The 25,507-nt window shown below is 46.4% G+C and overlaps 1 protein-coding gene across 4 annotated transcripts in view; it reads right to left on the bottom strand.

Annotated features, from left to right (window-relative positions):
• The window catches only part of NUP214 (nucleoporin 214), a 95,577-nt gene that overhangs the window by 14,083 nt on the left and 55,987 nt on the right, over positions 1 to 25,507 (bottom strand). For all 4 annotated transcript variants that reach the window (XM_060608345.3, XM_060608344.3, XM_060608343.3 and 1 more), the window contains exons 26-31: positions 24,549 to 24,627; positions 21,861 to 21,951; positions 19,531 to 19,592; positions 15,653 to 17,458; positions 13,555 to 13,625; positions 2,199 to 2,352 (exon numbers count right to left, since the gene is read on the bottom strand). In XM_060608345.3, coding sequence (XP_060464328.3) covers positions 2,199 to 2,352; positions 13,555 to 13,625; positions 15,653 to 17,458; positions 19,531 to 19,592; positions 21,861 to 21,951; positions 24,549 to 24,627 — 2,263 coding nt within the window. The remainder of the gene's footprint in view (positions 1 to 2,198; positions 2,353 to 13,554; positions 13,626 to 15,652; positions 17,459 to 19,530; positions 19,593 to 21,860; positions 21,952 to 24,548; positions 24,628 to 25,507) is intronic.

The following is a 25,507-nucleotide window of genomic DNA, read 5'->3' as shown; positions in this document are numbered from 1 at the left end:
GAGAAGCAGCAGAAGAGGGACTGTATGAGAGGCAGGAAGGGAACCCGGAGAGTCCGTCTATACGGCCCGGGAAAGACGCTGCACTCGGAAGCACCAAATGGTGCACAGTCACCCAAGAGAAAGACGTTGTCCCCAGTGGTTTGCAGAAAGCATCCTTAGTTCTGTGGTGAGGGCAATGCCCGTCCCCAGATGACTTTTAGCTCCTCCTTCTCCACTGTTCTCCTTCTCCTTCTGGGCTACAGAGGCTGCGGTCCCTTTCACCATCGAATCGTACATGCAGTCTTAAAAACAGAATCATGTTAAGCCTTTCCCGTCCCCTTTCAAATTCACTGAAACGGCTCCGCCACATGAAAGTAAACTGCCAGTTTACAAAAACCAATGCTTAGGAACAGGAAGACGAGCAGGTGTGTCTGAGATCAAGAATCTGGTATCATCTTCTGAAGTTTCTGGTTTAATTTTAAACCCGAATTAGAGAATCGGGAACGACGGTGTGCCAGCGAACATCAGACTGGGGTAGAGGAGGCAGCACTGACTTGCGGTGTGGTCCAGTTTCCATGATGTGAAAATACTCGCACGAAGGCTGTGTCTGGGCTACCCAGCACGAGGTCACTGCATGCAGAACTGGGGAGTATGCGAGGAGCTGGCTCTCATGAGCTCTCATGAGGACAGCTAAGAGCCACGGCATAAGAAATGCATCAGCCAGGAGGAAAGGGGTTTTTACAAGGATATGGCACACCTAAGTCTCAACAAAACGGGTTAGTGGCACAGTATCGCAGACGGTAACCTACCTGTGGGCGAAACCCACATTTGTAAGTAGCACGTTAATCAAGTGCCTCTTCTGTGCCAGATGCTGTTTTGTATGCTCGATGTGATCTGGCAGAGTTCTAGATCTGCCGCTTTCTGGCTTTGTGACTTAAAAAAAAAAAAAAAAAAAATCACCTAACCGTCTGGGGCTTGTTTCCTCATTGGAAAATGGAGACAGTGCTGTACAAGGATCCTGTTTTCAAAGTACATGCTATGGAGCCTTGCAGTTGAGGGCTGGGGAGAAGACGGGGAAACCACCCAGGCGTGTCTCTGGTTCTTGACCCCTGCATCCAAGCAGACCTGTTTCCATCTGTTTCACGCATCGGGATTCTGCTTAGAAGTTCACCCGCAGACACAAACAGTTTTTGAAAACTGCTAGACTCGATTTTTAAAAATGCTTCATTCTAGGATTTGAAATTCGTCCTGGCAGACTGAGAGCTACAGAACAAAGATTTCTGATTATATAATTTCACAAGTTAAGAGGTCTGTGTCTCTTGACTGTAATCTTTCCTTATATATTACCAGATGGACAGTGACATCAAAACAGCTAATCAGCGAATCTGGAGACTCAGGATAGAGAATTTTACTTTTAACTGCATGAGCCTTAACGCGAAGGAAATATCTGTCCTGTGTGTGGAACATCAGCTTCTGATTCATGAAGATCTTGGACAGCACAGCGGTCGAGAGATGCTTCGCGTGTAGCGTGCTAAATGAGGGACGCAGGGATGAAGACGACAGGTCCTGAGTTCCCTTCTTAGCCTCCACTGGCGGTGGGGTTTTTTTTTTTTTAAAGATGAAAAAAACCCAAATTTCTTTCATTTCCACCCACGAATAGACGGATCAACAAAGAATTTGAAAAATTAGCTGGAGAAAAAAGTGCCAGCAGAAAGATACAGCTTCAGTGGAAAATAAGACAAAAATGTAAGAGATGGGAAATAATGAAGGCTCCGAGTTTTGGATAACATTTCTCTATGGCAGCTGAATTGTAAAGCAAACTCAAAGAAGAGTACTACACAACGGAACCCCAGATGCTCCTTCTCTGAGCACACCCGGCTTGCTCGGCTGCATTTATGCCTGTCCGGCTGCATTCACTTCAAGTCATTTCAACCCTAAGAAACAGTGATTTGGGCCTTGGGAGAGAAGGCGGGAGGAGCTCAGGGCCCAGATCCTCACCCTGCAGCTCTGATGTCTTTTCACGGTTATGTAGGACATCTCATTAAAAGACCAAAAATAAAAAAAAGCAAAATAAAAACCGATCACACTGCTTTGGTCCGTCTAAAAGCCTTCCAGACCCCCTCTTTCCTTTCTACGCTTGGCACCGAAGCTCTGATACCACCACGGGGACGACAATGGCATTATGGGGCCAAGGGACCGGGAAAGCGGTCTCAACTTACTTGGAGTGGCTGCAGACCCAAAGCCCCCGCTGGCCGAGCTGAATGGGTTTTTGTTGGCCGCATCCAGGCTGGGTTTCCCTCCAAGGCCACTGAAGAAACCTCCCCCTCTTCCAGTGTTTCCAGACCCAAACACGCTCCCGCTGGAAGAGGGCTGCTGAAAAACAAAAGGGGCAGGAAGCGAGATAGGATGAGGGGTCATCATCAAACGGCAGGCCACATCCGCGGAAAGAAGGCGCTCACAGCTGGGACAAATGGAAAAATCAAGAGCAGTCTGATTAGTTCTGGGACGGATGCTCTAACCACCACAAAAGAAGCTGGACCCTGGACAGGGACTTCCTACGAGTCAGAAGTTCTCAAGCTATTCTGTGTCCACAGTTCTCTGAAAACGTGATTTATGGCAGGAGGGAACTTTGAATGTTTATCTGCCTTGCTGCCTGCACCTCTGCTTGACGCGATGCCAGGGGCAGGAAAACCAGCCCCTCAAGAGTTCCCCTAAGTGAGAAAGTTTAAAAACATTTCTAGGCGATTATGAACACCACTCATTTTGACTCCCTAGTATTTGGCTGAACTCCTCAGCAGCTGATGCGAAGTGATTTACAGTGTCTTTTCTCCCCATTTGGGCACTTTTATTTCATAATGACTTTCCCATCCTGCAGAAATAAGCTTAAATTAGCTCCATTGTTGAAATGATGACCATAGCTGAATTTTGTCCAAGTCTGCAAATCTTATGCTCAGAGGATGCTGCTAACTTAGGGCGCGTGCTGACTCAAAGCTGTCTCAGGAACCACACGCTTTATTTCTGTCTGGAAATTGGTGCTTTAGGGAAGACCAGTGCTAGATTTGAAGGACCATTAATATTAGTTAAGTGTGAAGTCTTCTTGGCTGTGACGGAGGCTTTTAGAAATGGGTCACTGCACAGGAGCCTTAGAGGAGTGTCCTTCAAAGGCAGGCAGAGCGGTGCTGAAGTCCGTCTTCTGTGAGATGGGAATAATGAACCACCCAACTCCAAAGAGTGAGTTGGGGCGCCTGGGTGGCTCGGTCGGTTGGGCGACCCACTCTTCATTTCAGCTCGGGTCATGATCTCATGATTCGTGAGTTTGAGCCTCGCGTCGGGCTCTGTGCTGACAGCACGGGGCCTGCTTGGGATTCTCTCCCCCCCCGCCTCCCCCCGCCCGACGTCCTCTACTCTTGCACACCTCAAAATAAATAAACATTAAAAAAAACCCAACAAAAAACAACCCACAAAATGGCGAGTGAATTAAGTGTGCTAAGAAACGTGATGCACTTTAGAATCGTGCCTGGAATATCACTGTATGTTCAGAAAACGGCTGCTTTTTAATATTTTCACAACGATGACAACAGGCCAATGACTGAGGACGTTCTACATACTAGGTACTTTTCCAAATACCTCACGTGAACTTACGTAATCCCTACAAAAGTCACACCTCCAGGGCACCCCCCCAGGTGCACAGCCACCACCCTGGTCTGAACCACCTCATCCTGACTCGTTCCCTGGACTACACAATTTAGCCGGGGTCCTGTTTCTGCTACAACCCATGTTCACGCAGCATCTAGAGTAACACTTTCTGGCAGCAGGCAGAGCATTAAACTCCTATTTAAAAATTCCACAAGACCCTACATGATCCGGCCCCTGTCCGCCTCTGACATCATCTTGTATCATATCCCCCCCCGCCTCCATGGTCCAGTTACAGTGGTCTCTTGTATTTGAACGTGAGAGGCTAATTTTTACCGGAGGGTGATGTACTCATTGTACCTGCTTGTCTCTCCTTCTCTCCCCCCTCCCCAAACCTCTTTGAAACAACAGTAAGAGTTTTACTACGACCATTTAATGATGCGTAATAGCTTTTAAAAACCTGGAATCCAATCCAATCATAAAAGCATAGGCTCTGATACCTAGTAGCCAGGCTTTGCCAGGAAGGAAGAACATGGCAGTGAATGCAGGCAGCGTGTAGAAAACACCAGACTTTTTAGCTGGCTTCCATGCATCAGGCTGAATGAACTGCCAATCTACGGATATTTTTGCTGTACCCAAAAATGGCAATTTTGGATGGTTCAACCTACATTGTAAAACTATGACTTGAGAAATAACAACTATCTGTAGAAATGAATAGAAGGGGATGGCAGAAGTAGCTGTGAATTGATAGTTACTGCATCCTTATAAATGGGTTATTAGAGAGAGTTCCATTCATTTTAATTGCAGTAAGTTACAATAGTTTTTAAAACTTTAAATCATGGAAAATCTCAAAAGTGTACAGGAAGTAGAAGGGGCCGCCTGGGTGGCTCAGTCAGTTAAGTGTCTGACTTTGGCTCAGGTCATGATCTCATGGTTCCTGACTTCGAGCCCTGCATTGGACTCTGCACTGACAGTGCGGAGCCTGCTTAGGATTCTCTCTCTCTTTCTCTCTCTTTCTCTCTCAAAATAAGTAAACTTAAAAAAAAAAAAAAAAAAGTAGACAGAAGAGTACAATGCTCCTACCCTATACTTATCCAGTTTCAATGAACTCACAGCCAGCTGAGTCTTTTTTCTTAAGCTTATTTATTTTGAGAGAGAGAGAGAGAGAGAGAGAGAGAGCGCGCGCGCACGAGAGCGAGCGCACAATGAGGGAAGGACAGAGAGAGAATCCCTAGCAGGCTCCACACTGCAAAGCCCCATTTGGGGCTTGAACTCATGAACCACGAGACCATGACCTGAGCCAAAGTCAGATGCTTAACCAACTGAACCACCCAGGTGCTCCATCTGAGTTTCATCTATACCTCATTTACTCCCCTCACCTTTTATTAGTATGAAGCAAATCCTAGACATCGTTTCAACCATGGATTCTTCCAGTATAAATCTCTAAAATCATAAACTATAACTATTACCACTATCATGCCTAAAATATTCGCAATAGTTCCTGAGTATCATTAAACAGGGAGCTCCCAGATCCAACCTCGTAATGTTACCAAAAAGAAAAGAAAATCAAACCTGAATCTCCCAAAGCCTCCAGACCCAACCCCCACTTCACAGGAAGTAACAGAGGACAGGGGACCAAGTTCACTTGGGAGCTATAACATGGGAATGCAGTCAGCAACCAGATCACAGGAAATTCTACAGAACAATCGACCTGCTTCATTCAACAACCGAATGATGAGAAACAACGAAAGGAGGCAGGACATGGAGGGGTCACCACCTATAGATCGAGACCCTCAGGGGACCTATCATGCAGTCCCAATGTGTGGACTGGATCCGATCCTAATTCGAAGAAACAAATGTAAAAAGGAACAAGAGACATTGATGAGGCTCCTTCGGAAAGGCATCTCCTGACTATGTAACCTAAATCCTTTTCCCTGATTACTATCACGTCATCCTGCTTTATTCTCTTTGTAGTACTAAAACTATCTGAAATTAAACTATTTTAATAAACACCCATCAAATGTGATCTTCCAATCCATGAACATTGGATGTCCATTTATTTAGACTGTGCATTTCCTTAATGTTTTACAGTGTTCAGAATGTTTTGCACTTGCTAAATTTATTCCTGAGTATTATATACTCTTTTTGATGTTACAGAAAATGGAATTTTCTTGCATCCATTTTCTGATGGTTCATTGCAAAGGTGTAGAAATAGGTTTTTGTTTTTGTATTGATCTTGTATCCTCCAACTGTGCACCCATTCGTTAGTTCTAATAGTGTTCTAGTGGATTCCTTAGGATTTTCTATATATACCTGACCATGTTATCTGCAGATACAGTTTTACTTCTTCCTTTCCAGTCTAGATACCTTTGATTTCATTGTCTTGCCTGACTGACCTGGCTAGAATCCACATAAGTCTTTTGAGATTCATCCACATTGCTGCATGCGTTGGTATAAGCATTCTTAAGTCTTTTTTATGGACTGATATTTTCAGCTCTTTTGGGTAAATACCTAGGACCGGAATTGCTAAACCATTAACATCAGTGTATATTTAACTTACTGACAAATTGCCGAACGGTTTTCCAAATTACCATCTTATACTCCCACCAGCGATACGTTAAGAGATCTATTTGCTCTAGATCTTTTCCACGTTCTTTTTGTTAGCCCTTAAATTTTAGTAATTCTAGCGGCTATGGAGCAGCGTCATATTGTGATTCCAATTCGCATTTCTCTGATGACTAACAATGGTGGTCAAGTTTTCACATGCTTATTGGCCATTCGCGTACCCTCTTTTGTAAAGTATCCGTCCACGTGTTTTGCTTTCTTTACGTATTCTGGACAGAAGCCCTTTGTCTGTTACGTGTATTGTAAATATTTTCCCCCAGTGTATGCCCTGTCCTTTAATTTTATCGCAAACTCTTTTGATGAGCATCACTTTGTAATTCTGATGGCAGTCTAGTTTTTACATTTCCTTCCTTTACGGCTAGTGCTTTTTTGTGTTCTATGAAATCTGCGTTTCTCTAATAATGGTTTCTTAGCAGTGGCATTATTGACATTTCGGGCTGGATAATTCTTTGTTTTAGAGGGTTACAGAATGTTCAGCAGCATCCCTGGATTCTAACCCCTAGGTAGCATCCCCTACTCGTGAGGACCAAACAGGTCTCCAGACACTGTAATTGTGATATTCCTCCAAAGGGGTGAGGGGCAGAAGTGAACCCATTTAAGAACCACTGATCTATTCCAAGGTAGCAAAGATCTTTTTGCCTTTTTACTCTGGTTGTCATGTTTAACATCTCCTCATAACCATACATTATTTCCCTCTAGGTCCTGAGTCTTTTTAGCTGCTTTTGAATTTTTCGTTTTGTATTTGGTTCTCAGGACCTGATCTATGATGTGTGTTGGTATGGCTTTCTCGCATTTATTCCGTGCAGGGTTCACAGTTTCTTTGGTTTCTGGATCCCTGTTTTTCAATGCATTTGGAAAAGCTTGGCCATTTTTCTTCAAACATTTTTTTTCCCCCTATTCCATTCGGTCTCCTCTCTTTCAAGGACTCTGATCACACATACAATGGACTGCCTGATACTGTTGCACAGGTCATTAATGTTCTGTCAGGTTTTTTTTTTTTCCAGTCTCTCTGAGCTGCACTTAAAAAAATAATAATTTGTTTACACACACACACACACACACACACACACACACACACACACACACACACACACACTTATTATTTTAAGCAGGCTCCATGCCCACTATGGGGCTTGACCTTACCACCCTGAGATCAAGTGTTGCATGCTCTGCTAACTGAGCCAGCCAGGCGCCCCCACTCTGAGCTTCATTTTAGGTAGTTTCTACCGATGTCTGTTCAAGTTCACTGTTCTTCTGTAGTATTCCCTCTGCTGCTATGCCTGTCTAATCCTATTTTATTTCAGATGCTAGATTTAAACTTCAGATATCGATCAGGACTTTCTATTTATTTTCGTAATTGCCAATGCTCTGCTGAGATTCCTTATTCAACCGTTCTTTTCTCTTCCTGTAAATCCTTGAGCACAACAGTTACTTTAAAGTCTCTGCCTGCTAGTCCTAGTATCTAGACCAGCTACAAGTTGTTTCTGGTTGTTCTCTAAAATATGATTGTGGGCACCCTTCGTTTTTGCTGCTTCGCAGTTCTGGGCAACAAGAGATTACACAACTGTGCGAGTGCTTTCTGCTTTTTGGTCCTGCCTTTACTTCCTTTCCCTCAACAAAAGTGGGGGGGTCAGTGGATAGGGATGCTTTTTATATTGAACAAGTCATTGTACTTGCAAGTCTTTTAGGCCCTGGTTGTTGTTCTTTTTTTTTTTTTTTTAACATCTTTATTGGGATGTAATCCATATACCACACAACTCACTGATTTTAAAGTATAAAATCCAATGGTTTTTGGTGTATCACATTATTAAGTTTTTAAAATGGTGGCAAAATATCATCTTGTCATTTTAACCACTTAAGTATACCATTCGGTGGCACTAATTCTATTCACAATGTTGTGCGACCATCACCACGGTCTATTTCCAAGGCTTTTTCATCACCTCAACCCAAATTCTCAACCATTAAGCATCACTCCCATTCCCGCTCCCTAACAGCCACTGGGGGTCTCTGGTCTACTTCCCTGCTCCATGAATTTACCTGTTGTAAATACTTCATGCAAGTGGAATCATACACTACTGGTTCTTTTATGTCTGGCTGACTTTATTTAGCATAATGCATTCGGGGTCCATCCACACGTAGTATGACTTGGAACTTCTTCCTTTTGGAGGACTGAAGAATATTCTACTGTGTGTACAAACCATATCTTGTTTATTCAGTCATCTGTTGATGGACACTTGGGTGCTTTCTTCCTTTCAGCTATTGTGAATAACACTGCTGTGAACATTGGCGAACAAGTGTCTTTGACTTCCTGCTTTCAATTCCTTTGGCTATCTACCCAGTAGCGGAATGGCCGGGACATCTGGTAGTTCTGTGCTCAGCTTTTTGAGGAGTCACCAAATCGTCTCCCACAGCAGATACACTATTTTATATTCCAACCAGCCTCGTGTGAGGACTCCAATTTCTCCACATCCTGGTCAACACCTGCTTTTCTCGGTTTTTGTTTTGTTCAATAATAGCCACTGGAGGGCTATGAAGCAGTGCTCTCATCGGTCATTTGTTTTGCTCCCCCCCCGTTGCCAGTAATTTCTTCTGGCTTCTTCTGTACTTCTTGCCAGTACATTTCCTCAATCTGCGGCATGACCTTCCTTCCACCTTCCCAAACCCAGACCTGACACACGCCCCCAGAATCCGCCGTACCATCGCGCTCACCTACGTCGGGCTCCCCTCTCTGGAAGTCAACTCCACAAGGCGTTCTGCCACTCTGAGTCCCACTGGGACAGACCATTTTCTCAAGATGGTCACAGCAGTATTTCTAGACCCATGAGCTCTTCTAGAGCAGGAGGTGAAGTCTATTCCCCTCCTTTCACAGCTGGGTGGGATTGCAGGACTGCTTTGAATAACAGGATGCCACACAAGTGACACTTTGTGACAAGGTCATAAAAGGTCATATAGCTTCTGCCTGCTCCCTTTCTTTCTTGAAATTTCTCCCCGGAATCCAGTCACCACGTTGTGAGGAAGCCCAGGCCACAAGGAGAAGCCACATGCTCACGTTCTAGTCAAGAGCTCTAGTTAAGTTCTGAGCCAACAGCAAAATCAATCACTGGAGATATATAAATGCTGTTAGGTTTTGGGGTCATTTGTTACACAGCACAAGATAATTCGAATAACCGCAGGGTAGGTGTGATTTCTCCACTATATGGATTTTGCTTGCTGTTACAACAGGAGTTAAGGTCTTCTGGATCCTAGCCAGAATCTACCTTCTACCCTTAAGATTTTTCTGAGGATACTCCTATCATCTGAAAGTTCATACATTTTTACAGTGTGCATCACGCGCTAGCCACAGTCCTACAAAATGAGCACACAGCAATAAATGCAACACAGAGAGCCCCTTGTTATCAGTAAAAAAAAAAAAAAATACTGATTTGAACTTCTGGCCCCTCCAACCGCAAACGTAATTTCTGCGAAGGAAGAATATGGGTAGGGCAGCGGGGGGCTAGTGACCAATTCGGAGTTTATCACAGTTAAGTTTTCGATCTCTCAGCTCCACATCATGCCTGTGAGTCCCCCGTGTGGCTCCAATTGATTCATTTTCCTAGCTGGATAAAATTCTATGCCAGGATAATACAAATTCATCTACCCACTGGAATACTGATAAACATTTGGGATGCTTCTAGTTTTTGGTTATTATAACAAAGTTGCTACAAACACTCCCATGACCGGGTGCCCATGCTCTTGAGTTTCTCTCAAAGCACACACATGGGAGACGGAGCTGCCTGTCTTTGTCCAATCACGCCACCTTGCAAGGTGGTTGTACCAAATCACAACCCGACCAGGGGTGGAAGCAAATTTCCTTTGCTCTGCACATTTGCTGGCATTTGGTATCGTTGGGCTTTTAATTTTTGCTGTCGTATAGGTGTAGATCTCTTTGTTGTTTTGATTTGTATTGCTAATTAAGTTGAGTATGTTTCTTGGTCCTTTGGCTACCCTTTAGCTTTTATAGCCTCTTATTTTTTCTTCTTTACACAAACTGTAATAAAATATACGTAAAACTTACCGACTCCAGTGGTTTTAAGCGTACGATTCAGTGGCATCGAGTATACTCACGATGTCGTGCAACCAACAGTATCTTCTTTTTAGAAAACCTTTTGCCTATTTTCTCTTGTGTTTAAGTTCACCAATTTTCTGTGTAGAGAGCTCAATGGGTTTTGACACGTAACTGTTTATAACCGTTCAAGACAGCAAACATCGCTTTAGTGCTCTAAAAGGCTCCTCTGTATCCCATGTTTAATGCCCTAAGACCAATCACTCTTCTGATTTCTATCATGCAAAGTTTCGCCTGTATTTGCCTCTTTAGGTGCCTGTACTCTCGTGTCCGGCTTCTTTCACGTAACACTACGTCTGTGGGATTTACCCCTTTTGCCTCGTAGAGAAGCGGCACGTTTGATTTCGCTGCTTGACAGTATTCCGCTGAATACACATATCACAATTTATTTATCCGTTCTTCAGCTGGTATGCATTTCTTGTTTTTAGTTACTATGAATATACCGCTAGGGACACTCGTATCCATACCTCCTAGTGAACAAAGGCATTCGTTTCTGCTGGTTACGTGTCTAGAAGCAGATACGCTGGGTCAATAGGAATTTTGTGTATCTAGTTTTGACAGTAGCAGGTGCTTTTCCAAAGCGGTTATACGGATTTATGCGCCCCCCCCCCCCCAACACGTGGGAGTTTCTAGTTGCTCCACCCCCTCACCAATATTGGGTATTGTCAGCCCTTTCAATTTTAGCCATTTCGGTGGGGGTGTAGTTGTCTTTTTTCTTTTTGATTCGTATTGTTTATATATCCTGAATGCAATTACTCCGTCAGTTTCATAGGCTGCAATTTTCCTATTTCATGGCTTGCTTTACCCCAAAATTAGCAGAGCCGTAATTTTAGTGGAGTCAGATTTTCCTTCTGCCTGAAGAGTATCTTTTAGAATTTTCTTCAGGTCTGCTAGGCATAAATTCTCTCAGTATCTGTCTGAAAAACGTCCTGATTTCCCTTCACTCTTTAAAGATAATTTTCATGAGGTCTAGAAATTCCAGGTAGATAGACCGTCTCTGGCTTTCACTGTCACCGCTGAGAAGTCAGCTGTGAATCCAACTCTTGCCCCTTTGAAGGTAACCCGTCTTTTCTCCTGAGCGCTTTTAATGTTATTTCTTTATAGTTCTGTATAACGGGGCTTGGAATCAGTTTCCTTTTACGCATGGTTTGGCATTTGTTGGATTTTTGAATCTGTGGGTTAGTGTTTTCTACTGGTTTTGGAAATGTGTCTTTTTCTCTAATTCTGTCATACATTCTTTCTCTTTCTCTCTTCTCTGATCGAATGTTAAATTTTCTAAGATTTTGCTTTTACATTTTCCATCTGTTTTGCTCTCCATGATGCATGCCAGATAACTTAATCTGACCTACCTTTTATAGTTCAAGGGTCACCAAAGTATATAGTACCGTGGGCTAAATCCAGACCACTGCCTGTTTTTGTAAATAAAACTTAGTGGAAACATAATCACGCTCATTCATTTATTTACGGTCTACGGCTGCTTTTGCGTAGCATTAGGCAGCTGTGATGGAAACTACACGTGGCCCTCAAGGTCTAAAATATTTACTATCTAGCCCTTTGCACAAAGTTTGCTGATCTCTGTCCCAACGTATTATTACTCTCTTCGGCTGGGTCTAGAGATTTTAGATTTCCAGGATCTTAAATTTCAATTATATTTTCTATTAAGTTCCACGTGGTTCTTTTTCAATTCAGCTATGACACTTTATCTCCCATTCTTTACTAGTATGCCCAATTTTGCCTTTTATTCCTACTGGACTCGTAAAACGATGGCTGCTTTATAGTCTAGGAGTCTTTACAAATGTATGTCTGATGTGTATTCTGGCCCTTGCTCACAGTTCCTTGTTTCCTTTTGTGACGGACTCATTTAGGCGTGGGAATCAACGTCCTTACAAAGTGTCCAAGGCCTAGAGTTAAGTTGCTTTTCGTCAAACGGGGTCGGTGCTGCTTCTGCCGGACATCTGCAGACATCACCATCCTACGATCCTGTCAGGCCACATTCACAAGCCGAGACCAGTGAATCTGGAGCCCCGGCTCGCCTTGGGGGACGGTCTCTTTTAGACTCCCCACTTTGTGCACATCTCAGTGATCTCTGTCCCTTTGTCCTTTGCAACTATTAAAATAGGAAATGATAATTTTCTCAGATGAATAAATGCCCTCATGGCAAAACTGGCTCTTATGCTCCAATCACTTCCACAGGCACTCATTTTCCTTCGTAAAACACCTTGTCGGCTGCCCAGTGCTTTTCAAACTATGGTTTTTATGTTTTGTCTGCCATGTTTAGCCACGTCCGGCGAGGAACCCGGTTTAAATGACTTAACCTGCCGTTACCAGCTCCGAAGTGCCAAAGATCACGGACTAGGGCAGAGCCTAGCCTTCAAAGGAAAAGGATGATAAAGAAAACCCCTTCTGGAAGATGTGGAAGAAACATCTAATATGCCTGCTGTTTCATTAATTAACGGACAAATACCAAATCCACCTTTGGAAAGCCACCATCGCGTCTGATACATCAGAGTATCTTTCTTTATTCTGATCTGAAAGCAGCTGGCATGTGATGGAACAACGCATTTCCTCCGGGCCCTGCTGCTTTCATGTGTGGGATGGGGATAATAACGGCACCTCCCTTAGAGAGGCGCTAACGATTACGTGAGTCAATCTGTGTAAAGCCCTTAAAACCGTGTGCACACACAGATAACAGCTAGACACACTGAAGCAACTCAGGTCACCGAAACGAGGACATACAGCTTAGTTGAGGGCCCATACGTGGTTTCTGTTCAAAATTATTCTCTTTGTCTAAACAACCATTTAAGAAGGTAAAAACTATTCTTAGCTCAAGGACCTTAAAAAAAACCCAGAACAACAAAGAACAAAAAACAAAACACCACAAGGCCGAGGAGCAGATTTCAGCCCACGCACTGTAGGTCAACCCCTGGCCTAGCAGAACAGGCAGAAGATTGATAGAACTCACGCACTGTGCTTTTACAGTGCTCTCCTAGAGGACTGTCAAAAAAAAAAGGGGGCTCAAAATTGTAGTGATTCTCTCGAATCAGAGGCTGAGACTTCCGTGTCCCCAAGGGAGCTAAAGAAGGCAGAGCTTGAGAACCATGTGAGGCTGTTTGCTGGCGTTCGACACACAGTACGAACTGATTACGCTGTGTGGGAACAACGTGGATGGGTCTGACACATGTGGACACGAATGGAGGCAAACACACATCATTTACCTGGCCGAAGACTGTCCCGCCCGTACTGGCTGCTTGACCAAACAAAGAACCAGTGTTGCTAGACCCAAAACCTGGAAAATAAGAAGAAAACAAGTTTAATTTGGATGAGTCTTTTACGACATCAAGTATTTTGTTTTCAGATGGCATTCTAAGATACTGGATAACGAATGGACTCGGGAATAAAATCTGTTTTCCTATATAGGCAATGGAGAAAATTGAGTAATGAAGGCCTTTCTCGGGTCATCGTTAACGTTTTATTAGACTGTAAATTCCCAAATCCTGAAGACTGAATCCTTGTCTCCTGCCAAACCCCAGGCTGGTACGGACTGCAGGGTGGGCCACGCTCAGGATAGCTTTTCCTTACTTTGCGGTCAAGGAGTCTTTCCAGTGACTGACTTAACGTCACAAATGTTTTTACTCCTTGGTTTTCTGTGATCTCAAACACCAGGTTCTCCTGAGGTACTTCCTCTTTTTTCTAGGTGGCGTAACAGGGCTGAGGTGCTGCTATGAACTGGGCCTGGGAAAACCGGGCGGGACTGCATGTTAGCAACCAGAGAGCCCGAGCCAAGGAGCTGGAAGATGGGAGTTCCATGGTCATCCCTGTCACTGATCTCTAGGTAGGTGAGCTCAGGCAAGGCTCAATTCCTCCACCAGGGCTGGAGCAGACTGCTCAGGTACCTTTCCACGTTGTTACCAGATGAAAGAAGATTGCTTCAATGGTTCATACTTGTGTCTGAACAGTTTGATTATACTTGTGCCTGAGGGACTGTCAAGTTCAGACTGCAGAGAAAAGGATGCTCCCAAGAGCGCGCTGAACACCCTTCTCTTTAAGCCTCCCCAGGCCTTTCCCCCTTGCGACACCACATAAGCACATTCCCCAGAACTCAGGCCGGCCTCCTGACAAGGCAGCAGGTGGAGCTCAGAACTGTCTTTCGGCACTCTGTCTGTCCTTGGAGCTGAACCTGGCAGGAGCTTAACAAACACTTGCTGAAGGAAGGAAGGAAGGAAGGAAGGAAGGAAGGAAGGAAGGAAGGAAGAAATTTCCATGCTAATAAATTATAAACCATCTGCAAATAAATCATCACCAAGTGAACGAATGGGCAGTCACTTATACTCTTGCCCACCAAGAAATCATTAATCCCTGTTTCCCCCCTGCGGCCTAACTGCTGAAGAAATCGCCTTTCCTTAGATAATTACTAGAAATGGAAACTTAGAAAATATTCTCAAATTGTCCTGTTGATAACTTGTGGAAGTGAAAGCAGCTGAAATGGACACGCAACAGTGGGTTATGTTTTACTTTAAAAAGTAGTAACATTTAGGGGTGCCCGGGTGGCTCAGTCGGTTAAGTGCTGGACTCTTGGCTTCGGCTCAGGTCACGATCTCGCGTTTCGTGAGCTTGAGCCCTGCGTCAAGGCTCTGCGCTGACGGTGCGGGGTCTGCTTGGGATTCTCTTCCTCTCTCTGCCCCTCCCCTGCTTGCGCGCTCTCTCTCTCAAAATAAATAAATACACAAACTTAAAAAAAAAAAAAAAAGGAACATTTAAAGATTTGGGTTGTCGTTTTTTTCTTTAAAGTACGCTGAAAACAGGCAAAAAACCCTTTTCAAATGTAAGTATCTGCCATTCTAGCAAGCAAGAAGGTGTCAGAGGAGGCAGGATATGAAACGCTGGCAGGGCAGTGAACTAGGACGAGGCACCCCGGAGTCTGGTTCTGGCTCCACGATTAGCACCTCATGACATTAGATGGGTCTCCTCGAGCCTTGACGGTTCGGGACGGAATAGCCTCCAAAGCAACTTCCAGATTTAAAGGTTCCGATTTATGAGTCGTTCGTTATTTGCCAGGACCTTAAGCTAAAGACGCCTGCGTTCTTCCCCATGGAACTGGCTAACGGGAGAATCTGCCGAGCAGCCCAACTGCAGCCATGGTGACGAGGCCAAGGAAAGTCGCGAGGCCGCCAGCGCTCTAAGCGCCCTTTTTGCATTTCTCGTTTTCCCTTTTCTTTTAACTCAAAAGCGATACAGGGTTTTTTTGTTTTTTGTTTCCTTCCCCCGCAAATATTTCAAATGACAGAGAGGACAGAGTCTCCCGTAAATTCTTACCTGAAGCTTGACAAAAGCTAAACCCAGAAGATGACGTGGTCGTGGTGGCGGCCGAGGTGCCACCGAACACGGAGCCTCCCTGCCCGAAGCCGGGGCTCTGCCCGAACGCGGGAGGGTTGCTCTGGCCAAACAGCACCCCTCCTGTGTTGGCAGAGGACTGTCCGAACGAGAAGGAGCTGGAGCTGCTGGTGCTGGAGGAGGCACCGAAGACGTTCGTGCTGGTGGACGCGGAGGTGGAGGCCGCGGGCTGGCCGAACGCGGGCACCGAGCTGAACCCAGGCTGGCTGAAGGAAAAGACGCTGGCGGGGCTGCTCGTCGCCTGCCCGAAGGCCGGGGCCTGGCCGAACGTCGTCTGTCCGAACACCCCGGTGGCCGACGCGCCAAAAGCGGGACCGCCGAAGCCGGAGCTGCTGGCGGGCGGCGCGGCGGCGGCGGTGGCGGCCGCGCCTCCCGCCTGTGGCCCGAACAGGCCCGGCCCGGAGCCGGCGGCCGCCTGCCCGAACACGGGGGCGGCGGACGGGGCGGTGGCCGCGGGGCCGGCGAGCTGACTGAAGGCGGAGCTGGAGCTGGCGGCGGGCGGCTGAGCGAAGACAGAAGAGCCGCAAGTGGCGGTCCCAAACGCCGCGGTCTCCGCGGCCGGGCTCGGAGCAGCGCCGGAAACGGAGCTGGAGGTCGTGGGGGGACCTGGGGTTTCAACGGCCACGGGGACCGCGCCCGGGAGGGTAGCTGCGGCGGCGGCGGCGGCAGGCGGCCCGGGAGCCGAGAGCATGGAAGCGGGGGAGGCCAGTTCCGTCTTGACGTCAGGGGCCGCGGGGGCCGCTGGCGTGGCCTCCGCGGCAGGCGTCGCAAGACCGCCGCCGGATGCCGCGGGGCCCGGGCTGCTGACTGCGGGCTGTGCCAGAGCAGGCTCTCTTTTAACCGGGTCAGAAGTCTGCGGAGGAGCCTGGGGAAGCGGGGCTGACGGCGGCTGCCCCGGAAGCGAGGTCGCGGACGCCGAGGCGTCGCCGTCGTCCGGCTTCTCGGATGAGGCCGAGGACGCGGGCAGGGTGGGAGCAGACCCTGAACTCAGGAGGCTACCAAACGACATCATGGGGAACAGCGTAGGCAGGGGAGCGGCAGTTGTGGCTGACGGTGGGGCAGGTGGGGGCGCTGTACTGCTCGTCTGTTGGCTTCCGAAGGAAAAACTAGTCTTGCTACCACTTAGGGACAGCCCGCCGAAACCCAGAACTCCAGAGGATCCCGCACTGGCTACGGGCAGAGCGCCGAAAATGCCAGTCGAGGGACTGCTAGTGCCCGCGCTGGTGGTGGCTGCCGGAGGGGCCCCTGTGGCTGCGGTCACAGGGGAGGTCATGGGGGGTTCTGCGTGCTTCCCTAACACGGGAGGGCTGGTAAAACTAAACCCCGAGGGGACAGTGGAAGTCTTGGTTGGCTGTGCGCTAGTCAGGCCTGTGGATGGAGCCTTCACTGCTGGCTTTGTAGAATCGTCTGCTTGGCCAACCCGCAGTCCTGAAAAACTGCCCAAAGTCTCTCCAGCCAAAGAACTCGGAAACAGAAGCTCTCCCAACTTGGATGGTGGGGGTTCCGGCTTGCTAGAGGTGGTGGAAAGAGCGATTCCAGAAGGGGCCGCAGGTCTGCTGCTTGAAGGCGCAGACTCTGCCGGAGAGGCAGCGGTGGCTGCAGTGGTGGTTGATGCGGTCATCCCTGAGGGCGGCGAGCTTTCAGGAACCGTCTCATAGAAGGGTTTGCCTCCCCCACCAAATGGGAACGCGTCGAGCTGGTTTGGCTCTTTAGTGGGGGGTGCTGCCCCTAGCAAGAAACAGAAATGAGAAAATGGGTTGGATTTAGCACAACACGACCCATCACGTTCCAAGCCCAGTCTCCCCTCGATACAGTAGGGACAGATGTTCAACCACAGCACTTTTCCTCGGGGACACAGAGTGAAGGCTTTTTCACAGGAGCGCTCGCTCTCAGCTCACCCGGGTGAGGAAGGCAAATGTCCTTTTCGTGACCGTTACGTCACAGCAAGCACACAGCACCGTGTGAATACAGGAAATTCACAGTACTCTCCCAAAAGAGAAAAAAAAAGGTATCTTGTCTCGTCTGCCCCGTGTGCGCTTTCCTCGAGAACATTTGTGACGCGGTGCTCGCCTATGGACCGCCCGGTAGGCCGGGAGTTGATCCAACATGGAAATTCCTGCTGCGTTTTTTACGGACTAAGAAAGTGTCAGTCCACAGACGACTATTTTTACGCACAACAAAGGGCTACTTCCTAGTGAGCGCTTTTACAGAGGCAGTGTGGCCTCCTGGTCAAGGGCACGGGCTCTGGAGCCGGGCGCTCTGCCGCTTGCTCGCTGCACCACTCTGGACAAGCTACTTTACCTCTCTGGGCCTCAGTTTCCCCATTTGGAAAATAAGTGTAGTAAGAGTAGCTACCTCAAAGAGCTGTTATAAACACAGAATGGAATACAGGTAAAGGTCTGGTCAAACAGTAAGTGGTCGATAAATAAAAGTAACCCACTTTTCTAGTTTATGAAGTAAAATTGGTCTATTACAGTGTTTACTGATATTTCTAACTCCATGTTGTTTTAAGAAGTCTGGCTGTCACAAATTCTTGGGAAGGCCGCAGGGCCCCAACTCCCCGGGGGCCATTTCCTGTTGTATCACTGCTGTTACGGAGCTGCCTATGGTTCTGGATCGTTGTCTAGTCTCGTAGTGATTCAAATGTTTACAGAATTACCACTGCATTTCCCTACTGTCTGACTTATGACCTCCGCCGGTTATTATTTTGTTCCTCTTAATCCTTTTAGATCACGGAGTTGTTTTTGCTCTGGAAAGTGGGACAGGGGAGAAGATGAGCCTCGGGGGTATTCTGCCACATCTAAGTGGGCAAAGGTTACGAAAACAGTTTAAACAATCACTATTGTAGAAAGGAAGGAAGGAAGGAGACCATCAACCCTTTAAGTGCCACAGACAAACCAGGTTTAGGGAGTCTGCTGTGCTTTCAGCCCCCGATCTGCCCCCAGATCTTAAGGGACCCCTTTTTTCCCAAAACCTCCTCCACTCGAGCTGGCACAGAGGACACGCTCAAAACACGCTTGTTGAGCGAACGGAGGAAAGACGGTCAGTGTGTTGTTCATTATAGGGAAGATCCGGAAATAACCTAAATATTCGGCAGGTAAATGGGTTCAATAAATCACAGAAACCATGTGGCCATTAACACGTGACATTCATATAAGATTTCCAGTAACACTGGAAAATTCGTAAGAGCCTGTGTTAAAGGAAATGAAGGAGAAGAGGAAACAAAAGAAATACAGAACCTGAGGGGTACGACATGGGATTTTAGAATATATCACTTTCATAGGAAGAGCTTGCTTTTTCAAATAAAGGAAAAATCAACTTAGTTCTTTAAGCGGAGAGCTAGAAGGCACTTAAAAAATACATTTGGTTTCTTTACAGGTCCTCAAATTCTCTTAACCATTAAGAAGATGTCGGTTGATGGCTATGTAACAACACACAGAAGGACGAGTGTGTTTGCCGACAGGTTATCCGGGAGAGAAGACGAATCCGGTCTCGTGAGGATGAGCGGACGGAGAAAGGAATTCTAATTCACATGTTAACATCCGCATTTAAAGCCCAGCCTTGCTTTCCCAGAAGCAAATCCGTTCCTTGTTCTGAATTTAAAAAGTCAACAGGAGTCCTCCCCTTTAGTTTCTTAAATGCGGCTTATTTCGAAGGCACACTGTCAACACCAAACTTGCTGCAGATGCTTTAAGCAAGACTCAGCAGCAAGGAAAATGTCAACACATCTGTACAAAAACCCAGCACCTGTTTAGAGAAAACACAAAAGAAACGCTGCGCCGTGCAGGGAGAGACTGTACCTTGTGCGGCAGTGACATTAGAAGACGGGGTTGGTGTGATTATCCCAAAATTAAAGCCAGTCCTAGGGAGCGCAAGGAGAGAGGTTAAAGAGGAACAAACACCGAAGGCACAATCCTGCCCTTCTTAATGTTACGTTTACAACTCATTTGTACGATCGATCTGCTCGTAGGCACTCACAACTGAGACGATAAACGACAGCAGAGTAAAAGCGTGGATATCTCAGAGGCAGGAAGCCGCTCCCAGATCTCGAGGCGGGGAGCGGCAATCGGTGGGCGAGGCCAGGAGGCCCCGGCGGGGCTCTGCAGCCTGGGTGGGGACCCGTGGGGCGGAAAGCTAAGCAGTGACGGAGATGCACCGGGCGTGGGGGGCGTGGGCACGGTGGCTGGGGCAGACCGTCTGCCCCGGGACGGAGGCAAGGGAGCCGGGTCAGGGAGAACCCCTGAGAAGCCACCCCGAGATCAAAGGGCTCATCGGGAGCACGCCATGCCGCTAGCGGACGTGGAGGAGAGCACGAACTCTGAGCCCTCGGCTGGGAAAATCCGGTCCGAAACCTTTGTGGACTCCCTCTATCAACCTCTCTCTCTCCTAACGTAGATTTTCTTCAGATGTCTTGACCTAAGTCAAGACACCACGGTCAAAGGACAAATTCGGCACAAGCGGGAACCAGAAGAGATGACCCACTGTGATCAAAGTTCAAATGGCAAATTTAAAACTACAGTTCTAAGGCATCAGGGGCCAAGCACGGCAAATACAGTAAGTACTGTAAGGACTTGGGTTTTGCTCACCCATCAGTGCCTTCCTCGAATGGACAAAAACCATCCAAGAAGATGTGTTAGAAGCATTTTATCACATTACAAAAAATAATCCTTTCTTTGTCTCAACCTTGGTGACGAAATTTTATCTAACAGAGGTGAGCCACTGACCCGGGGACCCAAACCTTTTCACCTTATTTTAAAAATGGGAAGAAGAGTATCCGTTTGCAGCAGCGAAGACTGTTAAGTGTTTGTAAAAGAAGCAGTAACTCCCGGCGCCAACCTACTCTCTCAAAGTGGCTCCAAACGATCTTTGAGAGGATAAAACAACGACTTACATTAAAGAAAAAGTAATCTGATAATTTCCCCCTCAAATTCTATTCTAACCCCTCTTGCTCTTGACGTGTTATGGCTGAAGGACACTCAGGAAACAATGACATCGGGGGAGAGACTGTGGGAAGCAGAATTCCAGTCCCAAGAGCACAAAGTGAAAGGGCTTCAGAGGCTTTTCTACTGGACCTGAGCACGCAGGCTTTCCACGGGCAAAAACCTTCGGACAGGTTTTTATCTCCGCTCCACAGAGCCAGCTCCCCTCCGGGAGGAGGAGGACGCTCCGGCCCCCTTCACGGGGTTCAACAGAAGTGCCTCGGGCACAGAACAAAGGCACCCACCCTGTGAGGCGAATCAAGGCTCCCGTGGAATGACGGCCGGAAGACTTTTCCATTTTTCAAAATGACTCAACTTTACAGGTACAGTCATCATTATTCTTAAAGAAATGGGACAGGAACATTTCCCCTTATCTCCACAAGACCCAGATTTCCAAAGGGCTGTGGTCCTTCACCACCTCCTCTCAGTGGAATGTAGCGCCCTCTCGAGCAGGAGAGCCAATCTCAACGTCACCCCAGCCCCCAGATGGCGTCGGAACGCAAAGAGGTCAGTGTCATAAGCTAGAAGACCAACCACAGAATCTGACACAGACCCACTGCTCAAAGAAAAGGAGGCTAACCCTAGAAAGCAAAACAAATACATCTGTAGTAACACATATATACACTTGGGACGGAAAATGGGAAATACAGTTGGCCCTTGAACAAGGCAGGGGTCAGGGGCCCCCACCCCCATGCAGCTGGAAATCCATTTAAAACTTCTGACTCCCCAAAACTTAACCACTAATAGCCTCTTGCTGACCGGAAGCTTCACTGACATCATCAACAGTTGGTTGACCCATGTTATGTGTACGACACGCTGCCTTCTTACGATACGGTAAACTAAGAAAAAACATTACGGAGAAAACCAAAGGAAAAATACATCCATGGTATTACCGGAAGCTACGGGGAAAAAAATCCGCGTGGGAGCGGACCCATGCGGTTCAAAGCCCCGTTGTTCGAGGGTCAAGTGCAGGCCTGCACGAGGATGATAAGCTAGTGTTGCTGACATCCTATGTGTTACTGAAGGTGGTAAGAGCTCTGGGCTCATATGCATTTAATAAGCAGATACATATACCTACTGACAGTAAAACCGGGGAAAGCTACCTATACGGTTGCTGGCGATCTGCCACAAAAATGAAGTTTGTTACTGACCCTGATGGAGAAAATGAGAAAGGCTTGCTGAACTGCCCAGCAGCAGATGGGGTAGAAGTCACAGCTGTTTCTATCTTGGATGCCCCTGGCCCTGAAATTATGGGAAGAAAAAAAAAAAAAAAAAAAATGAGAACATGACACGAAAGCTGTTAGAAACACCGTTCCAGGTTGTCGTTCTCTGCGGGTCCAGCCTGTGGGCCTCACCGTGCTCTCCGACAGGTCAGGTCGGCATCAAGGCCCACGAACTTACTTGCTCGCCGGCTCTGTCAGTGTTAACTCCAGACCAAAACAGGCCACGCTCTCCTCTCCGGAAAAGATACCAAAAGAACTCGAGGGTAGTTTAAATTGAAACCACTGAAAGTAGTTCTATAATTTTATGAGAATTTATAATAAAGTTTTAGAATGATGGAAATATACACTGAAGGAAGAAAAAAAAAAAACACCCCAAAGAGAAATAGGTTAGTATGTGAAATATCTCTGAGTAGTGACTTCATGACCATTTGCTTTCTCCCTACCTTTCTGTATTTCTCAGAGTGGATGGTTTTATGTTTCACAAATAACGGCTTTTTTAAAAAAATTACAAAGGTCATACGTGAGTACTGCCACACAGCAAAGCTAAAAGTGCAATCCATTCTCTTCCCTAGGTTCAATTTCACTGTAACTACTCATTAACGGTCTGGGGTATTATCTTCAGTTTTCCCCCTACTGCTCCACTTTAAGAGGGGGAGGAACAGGGGACGCTACATTTAAAAAGCCCAAAGCAAATCACACGTTAAAAAAAAAAAAAAAAAAAAAAAAAAAGGACATTCTCCTCAAATGAGTACAGGGTAGAGGATTTTTAAAGCTACTATAAAGCAATGTGGTGTGTATAAGGGTATCTTGTGCAACCTTGGTCATCATCTTGAAAAATCAGAAACGATCTCAACTATCAGCACAATACTGGTAAAACTTAACAGGGTGCAGGTCCTCGGCTGCAATTAAGACAAGTGACGGAGAGGGGTGTCAGATCTGGAAAGATGAACAGAGTATGTATTGTAATGGGGGGGAGGGCAGGTACCAGGTTCCAAATCAATAGACACAGGATACACGTATTTTTGTTTGAAAAACAACAATGAAGTAACCTTCCAGACACGCAGATTAAATTAAGGGTGGTTATTTCTGGAACTCGAATTTAAGAGGCAGCGTTCACTTTCTACCTTATAGGTCTCTTCACCGCAGATGGTTTTGTGCATTTATGGTAGTTTTATAATCAGAAAGACAACAACGGTACTTCCATTCTTAATTAATAAGAGAACTATTTTGCAAACTTGGAGACAGTATCTTCAGGGAGATTTTTCTACCCTCAGACGTCCTCTTCCTTTGGTTACCCAGCATGTGAAAACACAAGTAAACGTCTAGCAATGAAAGACAGGATTTCACAATCACTGCTGAATCATGCACGTCAGAAATATCTTTGCAAGTCCCGCTAACTGTTTAAGACGTAGGTGAAGCAAAATTTCTTAGACTTTCTTAGTTCTTAAGTTCAGGAGGGACAAAAGCTCTCTAAGGTGGGCCTTGAAGAGGCTGGGATGTGTGGTCTTTCAAAACTTTCCAAAACATTAGCCAGAAATGGAAACCAGCTTCTTAATCTGAATCCTTAATAATCCTAACGGAATTTTCTTCTAACTGAAAACTTCAGATCCCAGTCAAGAAGGGAGACATGGCTCCCTCCCCTGGAAAGCCTGCCCGGTAACAGCCAGTCCTGCACTAATCCACATTCTGGACAACTGAGGGGTACGCACTAACGAGTGCAAGGCCTATTTACTGAAGATGAACCCAATATCCAGCTTTCGATTCTAGAGAAAGGCAGAACGACTGTGCAGCTGAGGAGAAGACGATGTTCGGAAAGTGGGCGGCTCGGTCTCTAACGGAATTTGCCCGGACACCCACCTGGGAGCATGAGCGAAAACAAAAGCCGGAGCCCAGGGAGTGGCATACACGCAGAACCGCGGGCAGCACAAGGCCCCAGAAGCCAAAAGGAACACAGGCCAAGTAAAGGGGCAGTAAAGAAGGGGCCAAGGGAAGGGGATGCTGCGAAGACCCCACATCATCAGCATCTACACAAGAGAGCTCTTCTGCTTGGATTGGTTTGGGCAATGTGGACCCCTTGGTCAAAGCACTGACGGTGACTGTAAAAACTACTAATCTGAGCTAAGGATAACTCAGCTCGAATGGGTACTGGGAATTGTGTGAAGCCATAAAATCGGGACACTGACATCACTATCGTCTACTCTGAAATTTTTCTATTACCACAGATCTGTTTTCCTTTCCGCATTTTGCAAGCTTTGAATGACCATTGCGAACCAAGAGGACTTTTCAGTCCTTTTAGTAGAAGAATACAGCTCGAGTTCCACTCCCCTCCCGTAACTTTGATTATCCGGCAAAAGGCCAGTGAAGACAACACAATTGCTCCTTTTCAGGAAAAGCATTTTAAGGAAGATTTTTCTCCTACTGCGCTCAAATTTCAGAAGTCTGCAGGGCTGATGAAGGGCTCACAGATTTCCTGGACATTCTTCATTGACTGAAGCCTTCCAAATATCTCTTTACTTGATTTCCTATGTCAGTGGCCTCTGTGATCTAGAATACTAAACTCTCTTGTGGAGGGTTTCTTTCACCTTGATTTTCACTAAAATGAAAATGCAAACTGACCTGAGGCTTTATCACCAGATGACAACTGACCGGACACTGGCGTGGGCCCCGACGGCTTTAGGGAATTTATCAGAGATCCCTGTAACAGAACACAGGCAGAACATTCACGTGAAACCATTAACCATCCTTTAGAATAAAGAAACACGTAAAATGAGAACATAATTTAAAAGTAAGCAAGCATAAACTTTCATTTAGTTTAATTTTTAAAAACCTTATAATCCAAAGTCAGTATGTTTAAATGCTTATCGTGTGTAAGAGTATATCAGAGCATGGAATATTCTGCAAGCTCCAAGAATACAGTCTTGCCTACCTAGCTTGTGGCTATTTTCCCAGCACCCAGCACAGTGCCTGGCGCATAGGAGGCACCGGAACATCCGGTAATGAATAAGGAAATGAATGAAATGGGTTCTGGCTCCCAGTACACGTATAATAAAATTAAAAAGTGGAACTGTTCAGCTTCTCCATCTCCAGCAAATGTTCCTTTACTCTTATTGGTTATGACTTCTCCTTACCCATGTGTTGTTCTCCAAGGTCAACACAGAAACCTCCAGAAGAAGGACCAAATGCTAAACGCTTAAATGCCATTGTAACAATCAGAGAGCCATGCTGAGAACTCACAAGAGGCAAGTTGTGAGGTTCAATCTCAAACACAATGTGAAATTACTCCTCTCAGAGACAGGTGAGAGTGGCAGAGAAACCAGGTCTTCTCAGGGAAGGTTTCAGGGATAGCTTGATCTATCTGTCAGCTGTCTCCAATTGTTTTCTTCTGGATTAACTGTTTACTATATAACTGCTTACAAGATTTTTGTTAAGAGACGATGCTCATCAGGCAAAAGCCTAAGCGTAGACGTAAGGGCTACCACTGCGCACGCAAGCTCCGAAAAACAGGGATTGCGGGAGAAAGCCGGAGAAGCCACCCCGCCAAAGCACTGATCCTGAAAGGTACGAGGTAAAAGCCA

The sequence above is a fragment of the Panthera onca genome, chromosome D4 (genome assembly GCF_046562875.1).
Source record: "Panthera onca isolate mPanOnc1 chromosome D4, mPanOnc1 haplotype 2, whole genome shotgun sequence".
Classification (NCBI taxonomy): Eukaryota; Metazoa; Chordata; class Mammalia; order Carnivora; family Felidae; genus Panthera; species Panthera onca.
Note: the sequence above shows the minus strand (reverse complement) of the source record. Positions and strands in the feature narration are given on the sequence as shown.